The sequence below is a fragment of the Hyaena hyaena genome, unplaced genomic scaffold (genome assembly GCF_003009895.1).
Source record: "Hyaena hyaena isolate Hyena2069 unplaced genomic scaffold, ASM300989v1 scaffold_553, whole genome shotgun sequence".
Lineage (NCBI taxonomy): Eukaryota > Metazoa > Chordata > Mammalia > Carnivora > Hyaenidae > Hyaena > Hyaena hyaena.
This window is the reverse complement of record NW_024081184.1, coordinates 214,657-232,892: the sequence shown is the minus strand read 5'-3', so window position 1 is coordinate 232,892 and position 18,236 is coordinate 214,657. Positions and strand designations below refer to the sequence as shown.

Below are 18,236 nucleotides of genomic sequence, written 5' to 3'. Positions count from 1 at the left end.
CTTTTGTTATCTTTGAGACATGCCTACACTCACCCAGGTAACACCCAGTCGCTTAGGTCCTTCCCTTTGCTTTACCTAATTGGGCCCTGGAATTTTCCTCCCCCTACAGTACGTTTACAAAATGTTTCTTGTGTCTCTCTCAACGACCTCCTCAGTGGGCCCACACCTTCTTCCATGGCTGCAGTGGGCAGGCAGGCTCTCTGTAGACACCTGCTGGTTGCTCCACACTAGGCTGGGCACTCTGGGGACGAAGTAAGGCATGGTTCCTACCCTCAAAGAGGTGAAAGTTCCAGAGGAGGCAACGGTGAACTGTGGGTATGTTCCTCTCTGGCTCCTTTCCCCCCCATTTGCCCACTGGGGCCCACCACGCAGAGCCAGACCAAGCAGAAGCCTGGACTGGTCCCCTGCACACAGGCTGTGGTTTTTCCAGGACGTGAAGAGCAGGATGTGCAGATGCCATCATTGTTGAGGGTGGGGAGAAAAGAGTAAGAGACATGGGACCTGTCCCCCAGGTCCCAGAGACATGGGAGCTCCCAGACACAGAGCCCAGCGCCATCAGCAGGCCACAAGCACTCTTGCTGAGGGAGGCAGGAAGCAGCCACTGGGACTGGGGGTGATGGGTAGCGACGGCAGTGGCAGCATTGCTGGTATTGCTCTCTGTGCCTCAGTTCGGAGGCAGATTGCCTGTTCCTAGCTGTTTTCCACTGGTAGGAAAGGCCCAGTCTGAGAGTCCAGCTACTGCCATTGGGAAGAATTTCTTTTTTCTTTTCAGTGGCATTTGGAAGCCCTCGTCAAGGAATGGGGGAAGCCTGTCACCTTGGGCAGGTTCCTTTCCCATTCTTCTTTAATCCCGTGGGTGAGGGAAACCGGTAACTGTGGTAAACATCTGCCCACTACGTGTGCTGGGTCCTGGCCACCGTACTGCTGTACTGAGCACTTCGTGTATGGCATCTCATGTACTCTTCTCAGCAATAACTGCCACACCTCCCAAGTGGCTGCTGTGTCCCAGCCTCTATGCTAGCTGCATAGGTCATCACACCACCACGTGGATGTTCGTCTCTCCAACTCACAATGGAGGAAAGATGAAAGATTTGAAGTCAAAGCATAACTAAAAGATACAGGCTCAAAATGAGATATCAAGGAAGTGCTGGAAGCCCAGCCTCTATAAAACAGTGGAATTGACTGAGCTGAGTTTTCTTCACTCTGGTGTCAGAATAGTTCTTTCATTACGGGCCTTTCCCATGGACGATAGCAATAGCATCCTCAGGGCCAAATGTAGTTTTAGTGTCCCTGGTGTTCACTTACAGGGGTGACCAAACCTCCTTACAGAGGTGTCCTGGGCAGAGGACACTGCTCCGGGGGTGGAGGGAGGACCTGTGACCCTCTGGCTGGGATTTCACACACAAGTAGTGGTTCCGAACCCACCCCCACCCCCCAACTGCGAATGTTTATTGCTACCCCAGGTAAAGATAATGGGGGCCCTTTAGTTGGCCCTCAGCCAACTGAGCGCTCACAAAGCTGTCCTCCATCGGTAAGCAATATTGGGCAAGGGCCTACAGTGCTGGTTATTTTAGTCATTGTTAGAGAAGTGGAAATAAGGTTGCACACGTGTATCCAGATGATAAAAGTTGTTCATGAGAAAGATTTGTGAAATTGGAATCTACACAAAACAGAAGTAACTTTGTATAAACTTGACTCAGGAGATGTAGAGAAACAGGTCTGTCTAAAATAGTTTTCCATTGTATGCCATGCATTCACCTCGTCCACAAAGTAAGCAAAGCTGAGGTTTAGAAACATCGGCTGCAACCTCCCAGGAAGTGAATTGAGGCCCAGGAACATTAAATAATGAGACTGTGCTCACACCACCCAAGAATTAGAAAAACAGGAGAGAGAGAGAGAGAGAGAGCAAGAGAGAAGAGGAGGGAAAAGAAAAAAACAAAAGAGATACCTAGGAGAAATTTAAGATCCCATCAGTCTCACTTGGTCAGAAGGTATTTCAGTGACCCCCGACCTTTTACTCAGAATAAGAGGGGATCCCCAGAAGAGGAAGGGGGCTCTCACCTTCAGGGCCTGCTCTGTCTTCCTGTCTCTCTGTTCACAAAGTGCCCAGGGCCCACATTCCAGCCTCGGCTCCTTGCTGTGAGATTTCAAGTCTCTTACAGGACTTCCTCACCTTCCTTTCCAACCTGATCTCCCCCTTGCTTGTCCACAGCAACCCCTTACTCATATTTCTTCACCACCACCGCCGCCATCATGCAAACATGCTCACCTGTCAAAACCACCCCATCGTCTGCCGCACATGCACTGCTCACTGGCTCTGTTAGAGTACCCTCCACCCTCCCTCTCTGTCCAGTCACTTTTTTAGACCAAGCTCCGATCTCACCCCCTCTGTGAAGCCCTCCCTGACTATGCAGCCAAATGCCCTTTCTCCTCTGAACTTCTGAACCATCTACTCACTAGACACTTGGCCCTGGACAAGTGTATGTTGCCTTTCCCTTTAACTAGCAGTGTCTGATTCCCTTCCGTGTGCCACTGGGGGAAGGCTCAGCTCTGGTGGTCCCTTCAGCCCCTCCCTCAGCCATACTGCCCATACTGCTTGTCTTAACCTAATTCTGGTTTCTTGGACTGAGTCTGATTCATATTTGTTACCTGTAACCACCAGCCTCCTCGTTGCCCGGCATTTAGTGCTGGGACAGGGGCCAAGCTGAGCCCCAGTGAATGTTTGTTGAATGACTGGATGGGTTTTTGTGGCTCCTAAGAGGTAAATGAAAGCCAGCCAGAGCAGTGGGAAAAATCACTGTGTTTAAGACACACTTGTTAGTTTCTGGCCAGTCGTCAAATCTGATTCTAGGTGGACGGCTATTCTCTCTCTCTCTCTCTCTCTCTCTCTCTCTCCACCCCATTTCCATGCTTTCCTTTCTCCCTCTCTCCTCCTTCTCTCTGTCTCCCTTTCCTTCTCCCCCTCCCGAGGCTGCTGGAAGTCCCAGGCAGAGGCAGGGCTATGATGGGAGCTTAGGGCTGAGAAGCTCCCCTGCACATTTGTCAGTTTCCCAAAGTCTACTTTGAATTCTTTAACCCAAGCACACTGATTCCTATCGAGAAGGAGGAAGTGCCAGTGTGACTTCTTTGGTGAACCTTCAGAGTCCCCTTTCGAGGTATTGCCCCCAGCATGGGGGTGGGAGTCCCTGCGGAAAATGTACAGGCTCCGACAAGAGGGTGGGTAAGGTCGGCTGGACCCCCAGACAGGGGCCCTCCTCCGGAGACATTAACATAGGTAAATGGTTAACAGAAGGGAGTATTTCTCTCTGTTCTTCCTCCTCTGCCAGAGAATTCACCTTTAACCATTGACCTTTCTGTAAGGTGTGAGATCTGAACAAAGTTGAACACAGTCATGGATGGCTAAGTACCCATCTTTCCCTGTGTGCCTGCCTCTGCCTCCTCAGAAGATGGTCTGAGGTATACGGACCACCCCCCAGCTTTGATGGCTGATAATAGAGGAGAGACACACATACACACAGAAAGTGAAAGTTGGAAATGACCCTCTGACCCTTTTGGAATCCAGAACCTAACTATATCAAGAAGGCCAAGCCATGCCAATCTGATTGAACTAAACAGAATGAGGTATTTCCGAGCACCTGTACCGGAATCAGCTATCTAGACTTTGACATTTGGTGATTTCTCCCTGCTCACTTCTCTTTGAACCCCACCCCTACCTGCAGGCCTACTGCATAAGCATAATTTTTTTAATTTGCTGGCAGAATTCTCCAGTACCAGCCTTCACAGACCTTCCCCAATTCCCCCAACATATGATTTAGTGTGGCTTGATAGCTTGCAATTCCACCCCTCTATGTGCTTAATTAAGTTTGGGGAGAATCGACATCCAGTTTTTTTCATTTGTGTGGGGTGTCTTTTTCCATTCTGTGTCCTCCCTGGCTCATTCTACAGCATCTCTAGGCTCCGGTTGGCCGGGACCAACATACCAACTCCGCTTTGATATGTATGTTGATACTGGCCTTAAGAGGTGGGCTGGGAGAGGGCGGGCTAAGCCTACCAGGGTCCTGCTCCCATCTGGGCCTGGCTGGATCTTTGGAAGGCTTGGCGAGTCTTTGATTTCAGACTTTGTTCTTCCCTGAGCCACGGAGAGCTGAATATGAGCATACAGTTCATGCCTTTGAGTGTGTTCTCTGTGATCCTTTTCTAATCAGTCCAGCCACACTGCCAGGCACCTTTAAACTTCAGGTCTGGTTTCTACCTCCATGGAACCAGAGAGCAGGAAGAAATCCCTGCGGGGCCACCCACGCTGCTGGGTTTACCTCCACATCTTTTCCTGCTCCCAGCGCTGTGCAGCAGGCAGGAATATGGGCGCTCAGTAGGCAGCACTGGGCAGGAGGAATGGAAGGAAGGATGGTAGTGGTTTAGGCTAGTGAGAGATACAGGTAAAAGCCTGGATGTGCCCAGGCTGAACAGCCCATGAACACCCGCTGCGAGCTCTCACTGGTCCAACCAGAATCTGACACCTGCTCTCTTTGGTTTCAGCTGTTGCTGCCGTCTCAAAGGTCCATTTTGTGATCTTCTTTAAAGAAATATTCTATTTTCAATACAGACACAGCCCTTGACGTAGCAGTAAAAAACACCACCCCCGAGAGACACGTGGCTGTGAAGTATGTTGGTATGTAACCTCCCGTCTTTGCCTACGTGCAAGGCTTTGTCCCACTCTCTGTTTGTCCCTCAAGAAGTTGCCCCCTTACCCCCTGGTGCTCAGGCTTCAGGAGGCATTGAAACGAGGGCAGGAGGTCAGCACAGACAGGAGGTACCTTGTGGCAACAGACTGGTTTGGGATGGGAAGTAGTTGCTGTTCACCCAACAAGAGTTTCTTTGAGAACCTCATTCCCTGCCCCCCACTTTTAAGATGGAAGTCAAATTTTCGGATTCTGCTCTGCAGAGCAGAGAGGTCACTAGGCTCTAATGCATTTACCATTGACTGCCCCTCTTGTAGTGCGTCTATTAGTGAGTAATTTGATTTGTACCTATTCATTTGCAGTCCCTGCAGGAGCCTGGAGCTGGCCCCTAGTATAATTGGTGCTGTCTCTATTTTTACATCATTAGATTAGCCCCGACTCCTGGCCACTTGTTGTCTGCGCTTGTCTGTCCATTTATACAACCTAATGTAACACAAAATTCATTACTGATCACATTACTTTCAACTCTGAAGCCAGCCTTGTGATAAACATTTGGTTAACCCCTTCCTGCCCACAGGAGGGCTGACAGAACAAATGCACTTCCACTCGACAGGCAAATCAATATCTTAATACACCAAAGTGGAATTGCATTTCTAGATTTGTTATTCCTCCTGGAGGAGCAAATGGAAAGGCTCATCTGAGCTAGCTGAATTGAATAATGAATAGAGCCCCGGCACCAGCAGCCAGTCTGTGAACAGAGCACAAAGGCAGACCCGGCATCCACCCCGCTTTCTCATCAGGACGGGCGGCACCACAGCAATTAGCTGAGACTCGTGTTCCTCCCACAGCCGTGCCGTATGGGTGCTGGAGCGTGGGCTGGGACCCCAACGGGGACAGTGGGGACTTGGCCCCACTGTCATTCTCTTTGCTAGGCTTGGCGTAGGGCAGCTGGCTTAAGTTTCCTTAAAACCTTCTGCACTGATACGAAGGCCCCACACTCATGGCCCTGGCACTAATACCAGCAAGAAATTAATTAAATTCATTACTAAACAAAAGTTTACCTTTGGAAAAAGATACACAAAATTATTCCTATTTAGAGCCAGGTCAGCAGTGTTGGGAGTGTGTGTGTGTGTGTGTGTGTGTGTGTGTGTGTGTGCGCGCGCAGGCACCTCAGTCCCCAGGATGAGCATTCTCTGGCATGGAAATGTCACATGCACCTGACAGGGTCCTAGTTCTCTGATAGGGATGTTGGTGAACCTCAGGAGGACTCTAGTACAGGACCCTCTAACACGGGGTCTTAAAGGGCCCTCCACGTAGCTCTGTTTAACCCCTCCCCCCACACCCTGGTTATCCTCTTCCCAGCCCCCGCTTGTCTCTGGGTAGCACCCACACCCACTATAAGTCATTAACTTGCAGGACAGCTTGTTTCAAAAGGGAAAGTATCCCAACTTATTAAGAAACTCTTGTAAAGCCTATACCACAAAGATTAGAAAAATAGGCACGGAGGAAGTAGAATGGAACCCATTACCATGAAAGTCATAACTCCCTAAGTTTAAAACTAAAAAAGCCATAAACAGAAGATACCGGCTGGGGAAGGGGAGCTAGAAAAGGCAGCCCATGGAGGGGATAGTCTGCTTGAACTCAGGGAAGTCCTGAACAGGCAGCTGAGGAGAGGCATCGAGGCCTTCCTGTTGGGCAGGCCGCCCTCCTTCTCCAAGGACTGCACCTTGGGCCCCACTGCCCATTAGCCTGTTCAGAGCCTCAACAGGCCAGAAACAACCAGCATTCCCGTGAGACGTGGAGGTCCCAGGGATTCTTTGAGAGGGCTCAGCGCCCTCGCTCTTGGCTTCCGTTGCTCCAGCATTCTCCGCGCCTCCCTCCTTTGTGTGTGGAGGAGGGCCGGGGGCAGGGTGCCGCCTTGCCACAGTCCCTGGGCTGCAAGGTGAGAGGGAAGAGGTACAGGGGAGATTGCCTCACCTGCCTGACTGTGGGAAGCTCCATTTCCCACAGAAGGACTACAGGGCCCGGCCAGAGCCTCTCGAGGGCTTCCCACTGTGAGGAACTACAAAGAGGGGATCGTTGCCTCTAGTCAGCAAGAGGACAGGGGTGTGTCCGGTGCAGCCTGGGTAGACGGCTGCCTCCTCCTGGCGGCTCACCTCCTCACCCCGCCCAGCCCACAGCGCACGCACTGACTTTCTCAGTTGCCAGCCTGCTGCTTCGGCCTCAGCTGTTAATCCTCTCAGGTGGGTGAGTGGGCCAGTGGGGGAGAGGGGCTTCGTGTAGCCCACACCGGCCCAGCCCCTTCGGCTCTAGAAATCAGATCAGAGCACAGGCCTCTGGTTTGCAGAATGGGACAGACCGGTGGCAGGGAGGAGAATGAGTCGGCCGGCTGGTGGAATGAGAGACTGATTTCTTAACCTTGATGGAAAGGGGGGAAAGCCACATCTTACCAAACTCTTCCGCTGCATCATAGAGAATTTAATTATGTTTGGACATTTGAATGAGAACCAGATGTGGCTCTGGCCCGTCAGGCCAGCAGGGCTCAAGGAGCTGAGTCTCTCCTGCAGTCTCCAGACCCCTGTGCTGTCTCTTAGCCCCAGAGAGATGCCCAGGAACACCCCGACTGGGAGCTGGTGGGGTCTCCTGAGCTGCAAGCTGGACTGTAGGTGATAGGCAGACCAAGGCTAGGTGCCAAGCACCCATTCCACCGGAGAGCTTCCAAGCGCTCTGTCCTCATAGCCATGCCGAGTGGGCACATTACCCCTCATCAGCACCCTCACCCACCCCACACGCAGACACACACACACACACAAAGAACTCGTGTCCCGGCACCTGGCCGGGCATTCTGTACCACCAAAGACACATCTCCCCACCACCCAGCCCTGAGTCTACCTTAGGTGACGTCTGCCAAGGCTCGACCCCCAGAGTTGTGCCGTGACGCAGAGCTAGAAAGCCCCTTCCAGACCCTCCTTCATGGGAGCCCTTCTCTAGGGGTCTCAGCCTGCGGAAACACCAGAGATGGCAACACTGAGTTTCCAGCCAAAACACTACCGCAGTAATAGCAATCTCTTACACGTGTTCCATGTGTGTTCTGCTTCTGAGAGCCCCATCACATTCCTTTCTCTTTAGAGCCTCACACACCCCGTGCGGTTGCCAGCGCGGCCCCTCCCCATGCCCCTAACAGAGGCTGAAGCGGACAAGGAGTGAAGTGACTCGCCTAGGTCATTCAGCACGTGGGCGGCAGGTCTGACGCAAGAGCAAGCCCTCCGCCTCCTACTCTTCCTTCCTGCTGTCCATAGAGGGGCCCAGTGCAGGGCTGTTCCCAAAGTGTGGCTGCAGCCAGATTTACCAGATACCTCAAAACCAGGGAAATTGAGCCAGGGCCACTCAGCCTTTGCTGTCCCCTTGTAGAATAGGTTGTAACGGGGCAGGATTTAAACTTATAGTAACATAGTGGTGCTGAGAGGGTCACTGAACACGGGGTACTAGTCCAGGTGGTCTGGGTCCTGCTGTCTTGTGCTCTGAAGCCAAGACTTGAGAAGGGTTAGGTGATGTGGGTTTCCTGAGGGTGGAGCGTGGCAGCATTTCTGGTTCAAGTCTTTCCCTACCTGGGACTGGTTACCCCATCATGGCTATTATATGGGGGTACCTGGGGAAAGGCTGTAGCCCCCAACCAGACCAGCACACCCTCTGGCTAATACCCCACCTACTGCCATAGCTCATCAGCTATTCAAAAGCTGAAAAGGAATCTGGAGCCAGGCCATGAGCTGCTCTTTTGGAACTCAGATACTCTGTTCTCCACTCTCCCAACACACACACACATGCACGCACGCACGCATGCACACACAGCTCCAATGGAGAGAGGGGGCACAGGATGTGGCAAGAGACTGGTCTTTTGAACATGGACCCTCCCTCCCAAGTCCTCCTCATTCCTTAGGCATCCCTCTCCCTCTCTTCCTACTTTTATTCTCCCTTCCCCAACATTCCAGCATGCTCTGCTGCTGCCACCCCCTTCTCCCTACCGGGCTCACCAGGAATTTGGGGCTCTAGCTACCTCTGTGCCTCCACCTCATGCTATTAATGCCACACCGGCCTGCTGTCATGTCTTTGGCCACTGGAGGAAAGGGGCGATGAGCAAGAAAGGTGATGTGCCTTTTCCCCAGTTTTCCTGGACAGAGGCTGTCTGCTTGCCTAGTCTCCTCAACCATCATCCTTTCCACAACTGGCCACAACTTTCATCTTCCAGGAGCCAGTGGATGCCTGGGAGGATCTGAGGTTTTCCCTAGACCTCAGATCTCCCCCCTGAACCCTAAGGTTATTGGGCACATGCATGGCCCCAGTGGCCAAGGGAAATCATTTGTAATCTCCTGAGCCAAGAGCACCAGATATTTACTCTCATTGTTTGAAAGTGAGGGGTTGGGGGTCAGGAACTGAGGGCTGGGGGGCAGGGCAGTCCATGTGGTCCTGGCCTCATTCTGTGACTTTCTGGGCCTCAGTACCTGCCGGGGTCAGGAACGAGAACTAGGCAAGAAGGAGAGAAAGCACATTTGTGGGAGCCCTGTGGGTTGAAAAGGACTCCAGCCAGGAAGGAAGGCACGTGCCTTCCCACAGGCTGTGTGCGGTCGGTCAGGTCACCAGAAGTATGTAACATCAGTGGGCCAGGGCTCTGCACTCGGCATAGGTGTGAACCGGGCCAGAATTAGCCCTGTTTCTCCTCTACTCCCAGATTCCATCAGCCCAAACCAGGATTCCTATTATGTGGATGTGGAGGGGCCATTTCGTCCTCAGCCCCTCAGCTTTAAGAAGCTGCCTTACTTCCTTCTGCAGGCATGCCTGGGAAGGGCGGGGTGACCTTCTGTGTGTGCATCCCCCCCCCCCCGCCCCATCTTCCCAAGACGTCTGTGCTGGTCTGCTGGCATCTCTGCCAGCCCTTCTGCCTGCCGGGTTGCTGGAGGGGGCGGAGCCTGACACGGCAGGGCGGGGCTGGCAGAGGGCTGGGAAGAGGGAAAGCATTTCTGAGTGTGGAGAAAAGCAAGGCCGCCCACAGGCCATCTCCCTTACCTGCTGCCCTTGTGTCCTCCTAAAAACTGCCAGTGCTGAGGCTGGCTCCAGCCCAGAGTGTGGTCTCTGTCAGGGCTGTCGGGGTTTCTGGAAACATTTTTAGCCACCTCCCTCTCTGTCTCTGCCTCCCTCCGCCATGCTCTGGAGGAGAGAACCATAGTTTCCAGACCCAGGACTGTTGTAAGACAAGCAGCCCAAAGCTGTCTTACACCACCTCCTGGTTGGCATCTGGGGCATCTCTCTGGATGCCAGCATCAGGGGCTGCCAGTCCTGCTCAGCCCCCCCTACCTGCTTACCTCTTCTCTCTCCAAGTCCCAGTTTGCTTGGTTGGTCCCAGCCTATTGGTAGGCCCCTGGCTGACCAAGTTGATTGCTTGAGGCCAACCCCATTTGGATCCATCTGCTGAACCTGGCAGCAGTCCAGTGGTCCCGTGGTCTCCTCTCCATATATCCCCTCCAGAGAAGCTCTGGAAATCTCTAACCTCCCAGTCAGAGCACCACCCCCTCCTGCCTACCCCAACGTCACTTCCCCGCCAGGAAGGGGATTGGAACTATTTCTGTCTGCAGGCCTCCTCTGAGCCAGGCAGCGGGCAGGACAAGGCAGTTTGGCTGGCTGTTCTGGGGCCACCCACTCCCCTGAGGTACCACTGAGCCCAACCCAAGCCAGGGGCTTAACCACAGGCCCTTCTGATAGGGAAGAACTGGAAGGTGGATGCAGGAGGGAAAAATCAATGCATGTCAACAGGGTTGGAAATTTATTTTCCAGCTTGGAAAAGGGTATTTACAAAGAGGCAAGGAGGGAAATGAAAAGCGGTAAACACGTATCTGCCATCTTCCTCGACGGGCCATTTCTTGATTAAAAAGAAAGATTCCTTCCCAAGCTTCAGTGGAGGGTGAGCCGTAGGGGCCTGTTTGGCAGAGGCACTTGCTGGAGAGGGAAGACGAGAGGGGACCCAGAGGATCCTGTGGATAATCACAATCACTAATACAATTCCAACAGTAATAGTAACTCACATTTGCTGGTTGGAAGCTTTCAGCACTTTGTGATGCACTCTACATGCATTGCATTATTTAATTAAATTCTTAACAACCGCACTGTGAAACAAACGTTGTTATTCTCATGCACAGGGAAACTGAGGCAGAGGAGATGTTGAGTAACTTGCCCAAAGTCTCCCAGGTGGCAGCAGCCCAGAGCTTGTGCTCTTAACCATTTCCCTAAACTGCCTCCCTGCTCTGGCCAGACACTGCCCCTCCCCTCTTCTCAGGCCCCTGAGGCCGGTCTGGTGGGGGTGGGGTGAGGGTGGCGGAGCCTTGTGCCCTCCCACTGCCAGAAGTGAACGGGCTGGAGGCGCAGGGTAAGACCCTGCCCTGAGGTCTAATCCTACTCCCACCAGCCTCTTGGGTGGTTAGTTTAGGACTGGGCTGTGTGGCTGCAGCCAGGGCCCAATAAAAGTGCTCTGCTAATCCCTTTAATGAGCAGCATCGTGAGGCTCTAAGTGTACAGAGCAGGGCTGGCTGCTGAGCACAGCAGAGGGGCCACCAGTAGATGCCGCTGCCTTTGTGGTAGAGGAAGTACCAGGGCTGCCTGCAGGCTGAACCAGGGGACCCTGGCACCCTCTACCCAAACACACACACAGTACTGCCCTCATTGACCCTGCTGGATCCCAGAAACGGGCCTCCCTCTGAGTCCTGAGCCTTGAGCTCTCCACGATACCTCCCACCTACCGAAGCTTCAGCGGCTTCCCTCAGGGTCTCTCACGGGCCAAGTGACCCCCTGCCATCCGGCCGAGAAGAGGCCCGGAGACAATAAAGCCCAAGTGTCTTCTCAACCTGAAGTTGGGAGACTTCACTCTCAGCCTTCTACTGGGGTCTCCTGCCCACCTGGGCTTCCCCAGTCTCCCCCCAAGGCTCACCTAGGACCTGTGTCCTCAGTGTTTCACCCCCTCCCAGAGAATGGGGGAACCAAGACCACGACACTTAGTGGGGATCTTTGCAAAGGGGCCGCAGTATCCAGCTGAGGTTATGAGGGAGTGAAATGCCACAGAGACTCCCTCATTCTGCACGGCCCAGCCCGGGTGGGTGGACATTTGCAGCCAGCCAGGCTCCTGCCTCCTCATACAGACCAATGGTGACTCCTCCCTAGGTCTCCTTTGCATACATGCCCAGGTAGCATAGTAGCCTCCCTCTAACAAGGGCAGCCACCTCTCCGCCCCCTCTGACACCTTTGCATCTTGCCAGATGCCAGGTGGAATGGGAGCACATGAGGCTTGAGCATTCTCTTTCTCCTTCACTTATTTCCTGAGAGCCCTGGTGCCTCCCTTGTAGTTGCTGCTCATTTCATTGTGCCCCTATCCCCCATGGCTCGCCCGTCCCGGCCATGGCATTGAGGGCCGTCTGTGGATAGCAGGCCCATTCTCCAACGAGAGCCCATGGGGAATGGGTGGGCGCAGCCAGCGGTGGGCATTGGGACCCAGTCAGTGATGCCTGGAGTTGCCAACATCTCCATCCTGGGGCCACACCAGGCTCCAGTTCTCTCTCAGGGAGACTGCCTACCTAGAGCCAGTGGCTTCCTACTCTTCCTTGGTTTTGCTGCCTGTGAGATGGGAAGACAAGCACCCAATGGGGTGCTGGAGGATGGGAGGGCACAATACGTTATCTTCTCTCTGAGTCCAGCAACTGGTCTGGACTACTGTGCTTTGAGGCCTGGGGAGCAACCCTCTCTTAGAGCTGGCATCTCCCACTGGCCAGAATCTGCATTCTTCTAAGTTGAGAGGCTGCTGGGAGTGATTTCTTAGCCATCCCCCACCTCGCACAGACCCCCCAGCTCCCCTCTGTGGCCCTGGCAGGTGGCTGGTGGACTCTACCCCCAAGCCCACCTCAACAGCGACAGAACTGCCCAGAACTGGGGGCTCAGGAATGGGGGACGATGGCAGCAGCCCAGAGGCCGGGCCCCTGAGTCCAAAGGTCTGGAGGTGTCCCCCAGAACTCTGCAGCCTGCCTTTGCCTCCTCTCCTTCCAGCAACTGCCCACATGGGGTGTCTCCTGGCGCCCTTCTCTCCCCTTCCCACAGCTGCTCTCATGCTCCGTGTGCAGCTCCTCTCTCCCCGTGCCGAAGGGGGTCTCCTCTCTATCACACCAGCTCCATCTCTGGGATCCCAAAGACCGGCTGGTCTTCACCCCCCCCACACACACACGTGCATGTCACTACCCTCCTTGACTGCAGGATTTTGCTGCAAGCCTGCCCTCCCCCTGGCGTGACACCCCACACCTCCTTACTCCTCCTCCACCTGCTTGCAGAGATCAGTGTACTTCTCAATCGTTGTCCATATCTTTTCCAAAAAGATTCCTCAATGCTTTTCTTTTCAAAAGGGAAAAAAAAAGGAAAAAAAAAACAATGCCAACAGCCCAGCGTCCGTGAGCAACCCAACAGTAACAAAGCAGGTGTTCGGGATGGAGGAAGGTAAGGCCACACATTTCCATTTGCCGCTTGGTCCTAGGGCTGGGCGGCCGGGGTAACTCGAAGGTGGGGGAACCTGTGTGCAGCCCTCCCCCACTTGCTCTTCTGCACACACTCATTGCCCTGTGTCAGTGAGAAGAGAAAAGGGGGTTGACGGAAGGCATATGGAAAAGTGCCCAGGCCCAGCCCGGCCCTGGTTCTTTCACTGACCGTCCATCCTGGAGAGGAAGCTCCCAACTCCCCTTCCCACATCATTCATTCAAGAACTGTTTTCTGAGCACCAACTCTTTCCAGGCCCTGTGGTTGGCACAAGGGGCCGGGAGATAAGGCACAGACCCAGCCCCTGAGGGGCTCTCCACCTGGATGGGGGGACACGCAGTGTGAACAGGTGGTGCACAGAGTGTTAGAGGCCTGGGGCAGGAGGAAGGACAGAGCACAGGGCGGCCTGGCCAGCTCTGCAGGGCAGTGGGACAGCCTCGCAGAGGAGGGGACACGTGTGCTAACCTTTGGGAAAACGAGTAGGTGTTCTGGGGGCCTGGGGAGCCTGGGAAGGGCTTTTCAGTCAAAGGAAATTGCAATAGCACAGACCCAGGGGCCTGAGGCAACTTGGAGAGATCCAAAAACTGCACAAGTTCATTACTTTGGTTCTTCAAATCCCATAACCGGTGACATTGGTGAGGTGGGGTCTCGGGGGCAGGTCGTGAAAGGCCATTTCTGTAGTGCTGAGTTTAGGCCTTATCCTGGGGACTTTGGGGAGCGATAAAGGTTTTTAAGCAGAGGAAAAGCGAGACAGATGAGGTTTGTGCTGTAGACAAGCCACTCCGGCTTTGGTATGTGGGTTGGACACGGGGTGCTGGAGGTCAGGAGGCCAGTAGGGAGTTCTTGAAATTATCTAGGTGGGAAGCGTGGGCCTAACCAGGCAGCGGCAGTGCGAGTGGAGAGGAGGGAAGAGGCTGGAGGAGATTGACTGGGCAGAGCTTGACCACCTGGGATCTGGGGGCAGGGGAGAAGCCTGCCCCCTCCCATCTTACCCCAGGCCTATTGGCGATGAGAAAAATGGGAGCCGGGCAGATCAGGCTACACCTGGCCCCGTAAGAGCGGCAAACTCGTAAGTCCCTTTGGCAACGGTCCTTGCATTGTCACATGATGGGAGGAGGTGTGAGTGGTGCCCCTGGGGCTGCCAAGGGGGTTGCCCTGGGCCAGTGCCAAGAGGCAGTGGGGGTGCTGTGCTTGGTCCTGGGCTCCAGTCTCCTCAGCTTCCTTGGCAGCGTGGATGTGTCGGAACTTTGCATGGAGAACTCTGGGCCCGTCCCCAGCTCTGGACAGGGGCCAGCCTTTCCCATACTAGTGGCCTTTCCTGCTCCTTCATCTGGGGCTTTCTTGCTTTGGCTTGATGTCCAGATCCTAAGGAAGCCCCTGCTTTCCTTGCTACTGCCAGTGCTCCTCTCTCCTGCCCTCCTGGCCCTGCTCTCAGCGCCCCCTAGTGCCAGGATGGCTGCGCAAGAGGGCAAGGGTCTCTGAAATCCAGTGGGGCTTCAGAGATCCCACCCACACTCCTTGGCTTGCTTGTGGGCAAAGGAACGAAGGAAGCTTTCTTGCAGTCTGTCTGACACTTCCATGTAGAAATTCCAGGGTCTATTCTTTGCTTTCCCATCCTGTCCCTCTCTTGGCACATGGTCTGTACTTCCAAGTTAGGGTAAGAACAGAGAATGAGCAGGGAAGACACAGCTCACGCAGTAGTTACCTGCCTTGTTTTCTGTCCATATGTACATAACTCTTGATGCATCCCAGGGCCTCTGGACCAACAGGGAAGCCGGTGTCTCTTGGAGACTGGGACCGTCATCGGGCCCACAGCCTCCTCTTCCACTGCCCCCCTATCTGCTGAGAGGTTCGAGTATCCGATGCACCCTTCCAGCCTGGGCCTGGGCCCCAGAAATGGCTGGTGCAGCCTGAGGGCCCCTCGCACCCAGGCTCAGGTACCTGCTCTGAAGGAGGGAAGCACACACTCTCCCACCCCCATTTTGTGGCTGCTGCTACTGGGCAGCCTCTGTGCTTTGGGGGTGACCTGTAAGGAGCAGGAGTCAGTGGTTAGTGCCTGGATGGCTGCTCATGGCCAGCCCAAGAGTAAGGGCCATGACTCATTCCCTAACCAAAGCTAGCTGTGCTGCATGTGTCTGGTGGCAGGGGGCCTGGGAGCAGGTGCAGTCTGGAGATGAAGGTCTCAAGCCAGACCAGACAAGTATAACGTTCAGGCACACCTTGCTGTTTCAAGTGACAGCTTTGAGGTCCTGAGCTCCCAGGGTGGACAGTTAAGACCCTCTCTGTCCCAGACAAGCGTACCTTGGAAGAGGAGAACTTGCAGGTCACCACATCTTGGCTTGGGGTAGACTCCCAGAGTCTTCCCAGGGATGTGTGTGCCTGCATCTCAGAGCCCACTATGAGGGGCTGAAAGGGGTTAGGAACTAGCCACTTGCAAAAAGCCAAGATGTAATTTCTTCTTCCTTGCATTCAGCACGCAAGGAAGTCTATTCCCAACCCACCTGCTCCAGTCCCTAGCTTAAGTCAAGAGATGGGGGTGGGGGCCATTAAGGTGCCCACCACTCAAGATGGCAGCATGGCTGTGCTGGGGCCAGGGAAAGGGCAGTCGAGGGGGTTGGAGCCTCCCTGCCTGCTTCCCAGGGCAACCCTGAGCAAGTACATTCTGAGGGGCCTCCAGGACACTTCAGGGATAAGAGGAAGGGAGGAAGGAGACCCTGCAGGCAAACAGGGACCTTCCCTCCGTTGGAATAGGCCCCTCTCAAAACAGGCATTCCCTCCTGCAGGGAAATAGGACACTTTCCAGGAGGTGCCAAAGAGGAGCCGAGGCCTGGCCAGCAGGCAGATTGTATGGGGCAGAATATGTGAGCAAGTGAATTGCTGGGCCAGGGTGGAAGCTCCAGGGGACAGGCAGGGCCAGGGATGAGAGGTGGGGACAGAGCAGGCAGGAAAGCTGCAGTCCTTGCCGTGGTCTGTCTTCTCTCCTGCCTAACCCATAGATCCGGGACTGGAGCCACTTACGGAATTGGGGAGCATGCTGGCTGAGCAGGAGTGTGTGTGCAGGTGTGGGCACACATCCCACGTATGGCAGTGTGGTCCAGACAAATCAGCAGGGTGGCCATACTTCTGGCCTAACGGGGTTCCCACAATGAGGGAAAGACTGTGGCCTAAAACTGGAGTCTGCCAGCCAAGGGAGCTTCTCCCTCCTTCGGCTGAGCTCCCTGTGACCTGCGCTGCTGCCTGGTGCATCTGGGGAGCAGGTGGAGACCCCCCTGTGGAAGGTGCCTCCAGGCAGACAGCTCGGCCCAGGGTGTGCCTCACCCCCCAGACCCCACTCTAACCAGGCCTGGTCCTCTCCTCTGTCTTGCAGAACTACAGCGAGAGGGAAGCATCGAGACTCTGAGTAACAGCTCAGGCTCCACCAGCGGCAGCATCCCAAGAAACTTTGATGGCTACCGATCTCCACTGCCCACCAATGAGAGTCAGCCGCTCAGCCTCTTCCCTACCAGCTTCCCGTAGTACCAGCAACCTGCTTCTGACTGGCCGGCCCACTCACCTGCTGGAGGGAGGGGGAGAAGCCCCCCTCCTGGTCCTACCTTTCAGTCTCTGCTCCTCTCACCAACCACCTTCCCCAAGCTTAGTGACAACAGCCACCCACCCTCCCTGGATGGAGAAGAGATCCTTCTCCAAAGCACCTTGGCGCACTCTGACCTCTGTCCCCCATCAGTCGGGCTGTGGCTGAAAGAGACTCTGCAGAAGTTCTGTCCCCTCCTCTGCACATGATGTCCTGCATTGGATCCGCTTTTGTATTTTCTAACCATACCCACAGGGGGCTTGGGCGGAGAGAGAGTGGATGGCCCGCCTGGGCATTTTGACCCTGCGTGGACAGCCCTAGCCCACTCCTGGCTATGATATGCCCAGTTTCCCTTGGCCAGCCTCCCTTTGGAGCATAGGGCAAACTGAGGCCCAGAGCATTAGGGAAGGAGGAAGGAAGGAGAAGACCACCCCCCCTTCCTCTTTTCTTTCCCCTTTGGCTCAAGGGAAGGGTTTGTCTTTCTTGTCTGTAAGCCCTTTTACCCTGGTCCTGTATTGTTGAGTGAAGGAAACCGTGGTTACTAAGGCCCTGTCAAAAAGTGCACGTCTTGTCCAATAAATCACGCTGCAATTGGTGTCCATCCCTGAGTTGCTGGGGTCAGGGTCCTCTCCAAGCACAGAGCAGAGTCCTGTGGGCCTGACCATGTGGCCCCGCTCCCAGCACCCCCTGCCTCGACGATACGAACAACTGATTGGAAAGTCAGCGCGCGGGGGGCGAGGGGGCGGGGGGTGGCGGGGAATAGGAAGGAGGAGAATATTTGCTCTGCAGTTTGGGTAGGGCCTGATTTAAATTCATTCTCCAAATGTCTTGCCTGTTACCAGAGCAGGTGAGTTCTGGAGGCACCCCAGGCCTGGAGCCTCCCTGGCTGTGGCAGTCGGGGCTAGTCAGGTCCTCGACAGGGGCCTGGGAGGGCTGCCGGGGGAAGGAGAGCCTCTCGAAGACCCTAGCCTTATCTCTGAGGCAGGCACATTGGGATTGCTTCTCTTTTCGAACCCAGACGGTGGAAAGACAGTCAAGTGTAGGTAGGTCTCATGAAACCTGGCCGGAACCTTGGATGACGGGTTTACCGATTGTGTTCCCCTACCGCTTCCCAACTCCGGACCTAAAGTGAATGGCAGAAAGGAGACAGGAACAGAAGGAGCAAAAGGGGTGTTGGGCAGTAAGGACACTAATGCCAGCCCTTGTTCCACCTCTTCCCCGAGAATCCGGACAGCAGGGGAGCTTTGAAGGAAACCCACTGAGCCAGGTGTGGTTTGGGGTAAAGTTTAATGTAATAGCTGCAGAAGAGTTGAATTCACAAACAAGCCGGGATTCCCATGCAACCATCCAGCCGGACCTGGAGCAGCATCCGGAGCCTCTGCCCCTTTCACATGCACCCCATCCAGTCCTCACATCTGAGAAGAGAGGTC

At 54.6% G+C, this 18,236-nt stretch overlaps 1 protein-coding gene across 7 annotated transcripts in view; it reads left to right on the top strand.

Moving 5' to 3' along the window:
• The window catches only part of BCAS3 (BCAS3 microtubule associated cell migration factor), a 599,290-nt gene extending 581,883 nt beyond the window's left edge, over nucleotides 1-17,407 (top strand). For 3 of the 7 annotated variants that reach the window (XM_039255979.1, XM_039255977.1, XM_039255981.1), the window contains 3 exons: nucleotides 4,604-4,669; nucleotides 13,109-13,199; nucleotides 16,603-16,726. In XM_039255979.1, coding sequence (XP_039111910.1) covers nucleotides 4,604-4,669; nucleotides 13,109-13,199; nucleotides 16,603-16,639 — 194 coding nt within the window. In that variant the 3' untranslated portion in view covers nucleotides 16,640-16,726. Of the gene's footprint in view, nucleotides 1-4,603; nucleotides 4,670-13,108; nucleotides 13,200-16,602 lie in introns of all 7 variants that reach the window. The other 4 variants (XM_039255982.1, XM_039255984.1, XM_039255980.1 and 1 more) reach the window with 2 other exon arrangements.
• Nucleotides 17,408-18,236: the final 829 nt, after the last annotated feature.